The sequence below is a fragment of the Littorina saxatilis genome, linkage group LG7, assembly GCF_037325665.1.
Source record: "Littorina saxatilis isolate snail1 linkage group LG7, US_GU_Lsax_2.0, whole genome shotgun sequence".
Classification (NCBI taxonomy): Eukaryota; Metazoa; Mollusca; class Gastropoda; order Littorinimorpha; family Littorinidae; genus Littorina; species Littorina saxatilis.
In genome coordinates this window covers 42,013,913-42,024,303 of record NC_090251.1, presented here as the reverse complement: position 1 = coordinate 42,024,303, position 10,391 = coordinate 42,013,913, and the positions used below count along the sequence as shown (strand labels likewise).

The 10,391-nt window shown below is 41.6% G+C and overlaps 1 protein-coding gene across 4 annotated transcripts in view; it reads left to right on the top strand.

Moving 5' to 3' along the window:
* Positions 1-10,391, top strand: part of LOC138971491 (ets DNA-binding protein pokkuri-like) — an 83,547-nt gene that overhangs the window by 51,407 nt on the left and 21,749 nt on the right. For all 4 annotated transcript variants that reach the window (XM_070344231.1, XM_070344232.1, XM_070344234.1 and 1 more), the window contains exon 2: positions 9,549-9,689. In XM_070344231.1, coding sequence (XP_070200332.1) covers positions 9,549-9,689 — 141 coding nt within the window. The remainder of the gene's footprint in view (positions 1-9,548; positions 9,690-10,391) is intronic.

Below are 10,391 nucleotides of genomic sequence, written 5' to 3'. Positions count from 1 at the left end.
CGGGGTAGTAGTTGCGCTGAGAAGGATAGCACGCTTTTCTGTACCTCTCTTCGTTTTAACTTTCTGAGCGTGTTTTTAATCCAAACATAGCATATCTATATGTTTTTGGAATCAGGAACCGACAAGGAATAAGATGAAAGTGTTTTTAAATTGATTTGGACAATTTAATTTTGATAATAATTTTTATATTTTTAATTTTCAGAGCTTGTTTTTAATCCAAATATAACATATTTATATGTTTTTGGAATCAGCAAATGATGGAGAATAAGATGAACGTAAATTTAGATCGTTTGATAAAACATTTGTTTTTTTTACAATTTTCAGATTTTTAATGACCAAAGTCATTAATTAATTTTTAAGCCACCAAACTGAAATGCAATACCGAAGTCCGGGCTTCGTCGAAGATTACTTGACCAAAATTTCAACCAATTTGGGTGAAAAATAAGGGCGTGACAGTGCCGCCTTAACTTTCACGAAAAGCCGGATATGACGTCATCAAAGACATTTATCAAAAAAATGAAAAAAAAGTTCGGGGATTTCATACCCAGGAACTCTCATGTCAAATTTCATAAAGATCGGCCCAGTAGTTTAGTCTGAATCGCTCTACACACACACACAGACACACATACACCATATGACCCTCGTCTCGATTCCCCCCTCTACGTTAATACATTTAGTCAAAACTTGACTAAATGTAATGATAAGAAAGGAGGTCATTCCATGATTCATTGCTTTCATTATATATATATATATATATGTCAACAGAAGTGCTCAAATGCACACTTAGTGCATCTGTATTTGTGGCGAATTTTATGGCAAGGTTAAGTGCAAAGTTTATGGCGACGTTTATTACTAAGTTTCACGTTCTGCGCATCTGTATTTCTTGCGATAGTTGTGTGGTGTGTATATATATATTTGATATACATTTATAAACACACCACGACAATATCACCATACTATATCTGTGGTTCGGGTCACCGTTTTGCTCTGGCAGATTATTTCAGCGATTGCCATACAACTCTAATAGGACGACCTTCTCCTACAGTTTTGTCACCTACTCTCTGATTAGAAAATCCCCTTAAGGTATGGGCTCCTCTGTCTGACCAGAGATAAGGAGATGAGTTTTCTATTTTTAATAGAATGGGGAACAAAAGGTGGCCTTCAGGGCAGGTCTAAGCAGAAGACAAGTGATTGGCTGAGAGTTTATTTTTGTTTCCTTGACTATCCTCTCACTCTTTTTTTTTTATAAAGAATTTTCTATTTTGAGTATAGCGGTGACTTTATTTGTCGCAATGGATAATTACTCTGTTGGGTATTCTGTAAGACCGTAGCCGCAAATAAGTTTCAAGATTACTCTTTCTGTCTCTGTCTCAGTCTCTCTCTCTTTCTCTCTCTCTCTCTCTCTCTCTCTCTCTCTCTCTCTCTCTCTCTCTCTCTCCCCCCCCCCCCCCCCCCACCATCTATCTCTCCTCCTCATCCTACGCCCTTCTCCTCTTTCTCTGTCTGTCAGTCAGTTTGTCCGTCTGTCTGTCTGTCTATCTGTCTGTCTGAATAAATACATGCAGTGGCCGTTTGTCTTTTCGTTGTCGCCATCTTTGTTGTCTTGGGGCTCTTTTTTCAGGCACCGTTATAGTCTCCTATGTTTACTGCTGGGGATTACAATCTTTGCTGGTGCGTCTGTTGTTTTTTGATCTGCCGCTTTGGTTTTATTTTGTTCTGTTATGCTATATTTGTAAGCCAAACGCGCTGACTACCTAGCTACCTTGCCGTCATGTTGGTGTTGTTATATTTTGGTTGATCACAAGAGTATTGTCACGATCCTTTCCTCAGCAAGATGTTGTGTTTTGCAAATTTGTTTGTGGGTGGGGTGTGTGAGTTTTTTACCTTTCTTGTGTTGTCAAAGGAAGGTGAACTGTTTGTTTCCTATCTCCTATGTTTTTCTGTCTCATGAATGTTGCTGTATTCCTGTCTCATACTGATGTTGTATTGTGCGTTTGTCTCGCAGATCTAGGAAGTGGCAAAAGGAGCATCCTTCTGTTCTGACTCCTTTTGTCTATCACAGGAATATTGCTGTATTCCTGTCTCATACTGATGTTGTATTGTGCGTTTGTCTCGCAGATCTAGGAAGTGGCAAAAGGAGCATCCTTCTGTTCTGACTCCTTTTGTCTATCACAGGAATATTGCTGTATTCCTGTCTCATACTGATGTTGTATTGTGCGTTTGTCTCGCAGATCTAGGAAGTGGCAAAAGGAGCATCCTTCTGTTCTGACTCCTTTTGTCTATCACAGGAATATTGCTGTATTCCTGTCTCATACTGATGTTGTATTGTGCGTTTGTCTCGCAGATCTACTGAGGAAGTGGCAAAAGGAGCATCCTTCTGTTCTGACTCCTTTTGTCTATCACAGGAATATTGCTATATTCCTGTCTCATACTGATGTTGTATTGTGCGTTTGTCTCGCAGATCTACTGAGGAAGTGGCAAAAGGAGCATCCTTCTGTTCTGACTCCTTTTGTCTATCACAGGAATATTGCTGTATTCCTGTCTCATACTGATGTTGTATTGTGCGTTTGTCTCGCAGATCTAGGAAGTGGCAAAAGGAGCATCCTTCTGTTCTGACTCCTTTTGTCTATCACAGGAATATTGCTGTATTCCTGTCTCATACTGATGTTATTGTGCGTTTGTCTCGCAGATCTACTGAGGAAGTGGCAAAAGGAGCATCCTTCTGTTCTGACTCCTTTTGTCTATCACAGGAATATTGCTGTATTCCTGTCTCATACTGATGTTATTGTGCGTTTGTCTCGCAGATCTACTGAGGAAGTGGCAAAAGGAGCATCCTTCTGTTCTGACTCCTTTTGTCTATCACAGGAATATTGCTGTATTCCTGTCTCATACTGATGTTGTATTGTGCGTTTGTCTCGCAGATCTACTGAGGAAGTGGCAAAAGGAGCATCCTTCTGTTCTGACTCCTTTTGTCTATCACAGGAATATTGCTGTATTCCTGTCTCATACTGATGTTGTATTGTGCGTTTGTCTCGCAGATCTACTGAGGAAGTGGCAAAAGGAGCATCCTTCTGTTCTGACTCCTTTTGTCTATCACAGGAATATTGCTGTATTCCTGTCTCATACTGATGTTGTATTGTGCGTTTGTCTCGCAGATCTAGGAAGTGGCAAAAGGAGCATCCTTCTGTTCTGACTCCTTTTGTCTATCACAGGAATGTTGCTGTATTCCTGTCTCATACTGATGTTATTGTGCGTTTGTCTCGCAGATCTACTGAGGAAGTGGCAAAAGGAGCATCCTTCTGTTCTGACTCCTTTTGTCTATCACAGGAATGTTGCTGTATTCCTGTCTCATACTGATGTTATTGTGCGTTTGTCTCGCAGATCTACTGAGGAAGTGGCAAAAGGAGCATCCTTCTGTTCTGACTCCTTTTGTCTATCACAGGAATATTGCTGTATTCCTGTCTCATACTGATGTTGTATTGTGCGTTTGTCTCGCAGATCTACTGAGGAAGTGGCAAAAGGAGCATCCTTCTGTTCTGACTCCTTTTGTCTATCACAGGAATATTGCTGTATTCCTGTCTCATACTGATGTTGTATTGTGCGTTTGTCTCGCAGATCTACTGAGGAAGTGGCAAAAGGAGCATCCTTCTGTTCTGACTCCTTTTGTCTATCACAGGAATATTGCTGTATTCCTGTCTCATACTGATGTTGTATTGTGCGTTTGTCTCGCAGATCTACTGAGGAAGTGGCAAAAGGAGCATCCTTCTGTTCTGACTCCTTTTGTCTATCACAGGAATATTGCTGTATTCCTGTCTCATACTGATGTTGTATTGTGCGTTTGTCTCGCAGATCTACTGAGGAAGTGGCAAAAGGAGCATCCTTCTGTTCTGACTCCTTTTGTCTATCACAGGAATATTGCTGTATTCCTGTCTCATACTGATGTTGTATTGTGCGTTTGTCTCGCAGATCTACTGAGGAAGTGGCAAAAGGAGCATCCTTCTGTTCTGACTCCTTTTGTCTATCACAGGAATATTGCTGTATTCCTGTCTCATACTGATGTTATTGTGCGTTTGTCTCGCAGATCTACTGAGGAAGTGGCAAAAGGAGCATCCTTCTGTTCTGACTCCTTTTGTCTATCACAGGAATATTGCTGTATTCCTGTCTCATACTGATGTTATTGTGCGTTTGTCTCGCAGATCTACTGAGGAAGTGGCAAAAGGAGCATCCTTCTGTTCTGACTCCTTTTGTCTATCACAGGAATATTGCTGTATTCCTGTCTCATACTGATGTTGTATTGTGCGTTTGTCTCGCAGATCTACTGAGGAAGTGGCAAAAGGAGCATCCTTCTGTTCTGACTCCTTTTGTCTATCACAGGAATATTGCTGTATTCCTGTCTCATACTGATGTTGTATTGTGCGTTTGTCTCGCAGATCTACTGAGGAAGTGGCAAAAGGAGCATCCTTCTGTTCTGACTCCTTTTGTCTATCACAGGAATATTGCTGTATTCCTGTCTCATACTGATGTTATTGTGCGTTTGTCTCGCAGATCTACTGAGGAAGTGGCAAAAGGAGCATCCTTCTGTTCTGACTCCTTTTGTCTATCACAGGAATATTGCTGTATTCCTGTCTCATACTGATGTTATTGTGCGTTTGTCTCGCAGATCTACTGAGGAAGTGGCAAAAGGAGCATCCTTCTGTTCTGACTCCTTTTGTCTATCACAGGAATATTGCTGTATTCCTGTCTCATACTGATGTTGTATTGTGCGTTTGTCTCGCAGATCTACTGAGGAAGTGGCAAAAGGAGCATCCTTCTGTTCTGACTCCTTTTGTCTATCACAGGAATATTGCTGTATTCCTGTCTCATACTGATGTTGTATTGTGCGTTTGTCTCGCAGATCTACTGAGGAAGTGGCAAAAGGAGCATCCTTCTGTTCTGACTCCTTTTGTCTATCACAGGAATATTGCTGTATTCCTGTCTCATACTGATGTTATTGTGCGTTTGTCTCGCAGATCTACTGAGGAAGTGGCAAAAGGAGCATCCTTCTGTTCTGACTCCTTTTGTCTATCACAGGAATATTGCTGTATTCCTGTCTCATACTGATGTTATTGTGCGTTTGTCTCGCAGATCTACTGAGGAAGTGGCAAAAGGAGCATCCTTCTGTTCTGACTCCTTTTGTCTATCACAGGAATATTGCTGTATTCCTGTCTCATACTGATGTTATTGTGCGTTTGTCTCGCAGATCTACTGAGGAAGTGGCAAAAGGAGCATCCTTCTGTTCTGACTCCTTTTGTCTATCACAGGAATATTGCTGTATTCCTGTCTCATACTGATGTTGTATTGTGCGTTTGTCTCGCAGATCTACTGAGGAAGTGGCAAAAGGAGCATCCTTCTGTTCTGACTCCTTTTGTCTATCACAGGAATATTGCTGTATTCCTGTCTCATACTGATGTTGTATTGTGCGTTTGTCTCGCAGATCTACTGAGGAAGTGGCAAAAGGAGCATCCTTCTGTTCTGACTCCTTTTGTCTATCACAGGAATATTGCTGTATTCCTGTCTCATACTGATGTTGTATTGTGCGTTTGTCTCGCAGATCTAGGAAGTGGCAAAAGGAGCATCCTTCTGTTCTGACTCCTTTTGTCTATCACAGGAATATTGCTGTATTCCTGTCTCATACTGATGTTATTGTGCGTTTGTCTCGCAGATCTACTGAGGAAGTGGCAAAAGGAGCATCCTTCTGTTCTGACTCCTTTTGTCTATCACAGGAATATTGCTGTATTCCTGTCTCATACTGATGTTATTGTGCGTTTGTCTCGCAGATCTAGGAAGTGGCAAAAGGAGCATCCTTCTGTTCTGACTCCTTTTGTCTATCACAGGAATATTGCTGTATTCCTGTCTCATACTGATGTTATTGTGCGTTTGTCTCGCAGATCTACTGAGGAAGTGGCAAAAGGAGCATCCTTCTGTTCTGACTCCTTTTGTCTATCACAGGAATATTGCTGTATTCCTGTCTCATACTGATGTTGTATTGTGCGTTTGTCTCGCAGATCTAGGAAGTGGCAAAAGGAGCATCCTTCTGTTCTGACTCCTTTTGTCTATCACAGGAATATTGCTGTATTCCTGTCTCATACTGATGTTATTGTGCGTTTGTCTCGCAGATCTACTGAGGAAGTGGCAAAAGGAGCATCCTTCTGTTCTGACTCCTTTTGTCTATCACAGGAATATTGCTGTATTCCTGTCTCATACTGATGTTGTATTGTGCGTTTGTCTCGCAGATCTAGGAAGTGGCAAAAGGAGCATCCTTCTGTTCTGACTCCTTTTGTCTATCACAGGAATATTGCTGTATTCCTGTCTCGCGTAGATCCTGATGATTTTCGTTTGTCCAACAACAAAGGAAGCAAAAGGAAGATGTATCCTCGGTCTTCTGTTGCATGTGTTTGTCTTTTACAAAACTATTGATCTATTCCTGTCTCACGGAGATCTATTGTTACTTTCTTTGTCAAACAGATCTAGAGGGCCCCAAAGGGGGGGTATCATCACGATCACGGGAAGGGAAATTTTAGCTTTCACGATCACAGTTACCTTGATTTTTGTTTTCACGATCACGAACACCAGTGGCAAATCACGGTCACGGTAAAAGTTGCATGTACAGAAAGCACGTGTCAAAGTAAACACAACCACACAGTAATTCGCTCCTCTGGATCTATTGTTTATTCAACTCAAAGTGAGAACTGTTGCACCTTTTTATTATTATTTTTTGAATTCTCTTTCATACACACATAGAAATACATATCATGATTTGTAATCAGTAACAAGAATGTTGTTTTCATTGTTTTCTCTCTCTCTCTCTCTCTCTCTCTCTCTCTCTCTCTCTCTCTCTCTCTCTCTCTGTCTCTCTGTCTCTCTCTCTGTCTCTCTCTCTCTCTCTCTCCCCCTCTCTCTCTCTCTCTCTCTCTCTCTCTCTCTCTCTCTCTCTCTCTCTCTCTCTCTCTCTCTCTCTCCACTCATACACATTCAACTCCCACACCCTCACTCACACACATGAATATATACTTGCACAATTTCACATTTTCAGAGCTAAATCTTGTAAACCCATTTTCTCAAAAACTATTGGGTGGATTGAAATTAAAGAACATGTATGTGTGATGGGTTCTTTATTTTCAACTTTGCCATACAATTTGAGGTACACCATCGCCTGGTTTCATGGCCTTGAAAAACAAACAGGAATGCTACAGGCCAAAAATGGATTTACCTGAAAGAAGCGCGCAGTGCCAGTGGCGAAGCCACAAGCCTGAGCCTGCGCCAACTAGGGGGGTCCGGGGGCATCCCCCCCCCCCCCCCGGATTTTTTTTCAAAAAACGGTTAAAATCTGTGCAATCTGGTGCATTCTGGGCATAATTTTCAGGGCTGTAATAGTGTTGTGATCTTGTTAAAAATCCCATTTTAGCCTCCCCCCACCACCATTCAACACACCTCCAAACTGGTGAAAACATCACAACTGTGCGCTGGCTTCATTGAGACCGGCGCCCGGTCGCGTTGCGCAATATTCACACGGATCGTTTTTGCAGAAATTTTCAACTTCACCGGAATAAATTTGACTTTACCGGATTTTGAAAACGGCTTTATCGTATTTACGGCAATTAGGCAAAAAAAATAGGTTTGGTTAAGGTAACATAGCCCAAAAAAATAGGGTAGGAAGGTAGGCAATCACTTTTTTTTAAAACTTTTTTTTCTAATGTGTACAAATTAAACCTACTTGATAGGGAAATAAGTGTGCGACTCGAGCGCTGTCGCTTTCATTGCGTTTTCTGCACTCGTTTGTTTTTTGTTTTTTGACAAATGTAATAAAAAGTTATAGGGTCGGCCCCTAAAAATAGGATAGGTCGGGTTACCGTAACCACACCTATTTTTTTTTTTAGGCCTTACCGGAAAAGTAGCATGCCTGACAAAATCCCCAACGAACATGACTTTGATCGTCTTTGACATGAGGATCAAGTGACCCAAACTGGCACGTCTCCCCGCCATTGTTTCTGAATTTAACCCATTGTTGATATTAAAGTTTACAGGCGCTAAAATAAATCCAAGCTTAATGCAAAGAAGCGCGCGACAATTAGAATCTATGCCAAGCATGTCCACGTTGCTGGGATGAAAAACACATTTCTAGTTTCGGTTTTGGCTACACGCAGACTCGATCTCGAGCCAGTCGAGGTCACACTGAGCGAGTGACAGCCGGACGTGGCAATGTCGACAATGTCAATGATCTCACTCAAACTCAAAGATCTTGAACAAATTTCAAGATCTTTGCCTATATTCAGAACAGTCATAGAGCAACATAGATCAACATACCTTAATATTTCGTCTTCGGAAAGACCGACCCGTAGCCTGACCTTTCCACCAAGGAAGGCATTCTCGCCGCCTGCTTTGGTCTGGCTTGAATCCACAAAATATAACAGAAGTTCGATGACAGTACTGCTGCACGCCATTTTTGATTTTCGAATTCGAATTTGACTGAATGCACTCAAAACTTTAGCACGAAGCCCTTCCATTGGATGAAGTTTGGCAGACTTTTGCAATTTGCCTTCTGATTGGATCTCTTTTTGTTGTGATTGGTTCTCTTAAAGGGAAGCAATCGCTGTCAAAATCATATTTCTGAATGTGTTGTTGCTTCCCTTCAATCGGGATTAGCTCCTTGACGAATAGAGGATCATACTCATAGAGTGATACAGCTGTGAAAAATGTACGTTGAAAATAAAATGCTTTGCAATAATGCCCATCACGATCACGAAAACAAATGACAATCACGATCACGAGACTTGATTTTTTTGTCATCACGGATCACGGGCAAAGTCCCATCACGATCACAGAAATGGAAATTTCGGCAATCACGGTCACAGAAAGGTAAAAAAACACCAATCACGATCACGATTTTAAACCCTTTGGGGCCCTCAGATCTAGGCAATGACGAGAGGAAGATATATCCTGGATGTTCTGTCGCATGTGTTTGTATCACCGGAATATTTCTGTATTCTTGTCTCACGGAGATCTATTGTTACCTTCTTTGTCAAACAGATCTAGGCAATGACGAGAGGAAGATATATCCTGGATGTTCTGTCGCATGTGTTTGTATCACCGGAATATTTCTGTATTCTTGTCTCACGGAGATCTATTGTTACCTTCTTTGTCAAACAGATCTAGGCAATGACGAGAGGAAGATATATCCTGGATGTTCTGTCGCATGTGTTTGTATCACCGGAATATTTCTGTATTCTTGTCTCACGGAGATCTATTGTTAATTTTTTTGTCAAACAGATCTAGGCAATGACGAGAGGAAGATATATCCTGGATGTTCTGTCGCATGTGTTTGTATCACCGGAATATTTCTGTATTCTTGTCTCACGGAGATCTATTGTTACCTTCTTTGTCAAACAGATCTAGGCAATGACGAGAGGAAGATATATCCTGGATGTTCTGTCGCATGTGTTTGTTTATCAAAGAAATGTTGCTCTATTCCTGTCTCACGGATATGTATTGTTAATTTCTTTGTCGCACAGATCTAGGACGTGGCAAGAGGAAGATGTACCCTTGGTCTCCCGTCTCGATAGGAGGAACCCACCCCCCTCAACCTCCCTCCGCCCACCTTCCCCACCACATACCCCCTTCCTGTTCCGTGCAGATTCTGCCCAATGGGCTTGGTAAGTAAAGAATGTCTTTGGGTGGCGGAAGAGGGAATGGCTGGTTGATAAATTTGCCGGTTGGTTGGTGGTTTTGGTTGTGGTGGTAGAAGTGGTGGTCTGTCTGTCTGTCTGTCTGTCCATTTGTCCGTCTGTCTGTCTGTCTGTCTCTCTCTGTCTCAGTCTGTCTCTCTGTCTCTCTGTCTCTGTCTCTCTCTCTCTCTCTCTCTCTCTCTCTCTCTCTCTCTCTCTCTCTCTTATTATACAGACTGTTTGTTTATCCTATCGGTGACCACTCTTGGCCCTTATGTTTTCGGCACATATTTTTCACTGAGAATTTCAACAGAGACCATTTCACCAGGTCAAAACATAATGGAAAGAAAACTGCAACCAACAAAGTTCTGCTCACGTAGCAATTAGACGCCTATTTACACACTCTGTATATTTATGCACCTGGTTTATCCCAGCTTTTCTGTAAAAAAACACCAAAAAAACGCACAGAGGATTTCAACATAGTCAAACACAAGACACGGCATTATGATAAGGAGAAAAGCTACAGTCAACAACTTACCAGGGGACTCTTAATTGAACCGCTTGTTAGCAAAGTCTACAAACAGACCGTTCTTCAGCTTAGTGTTGACAAACCAACAACGACCCCCTCTGTTATGTAACATTTTCATGCTTAAGATTTTTCCCAGACGGAATCGAATCTGTCAAGCGTAT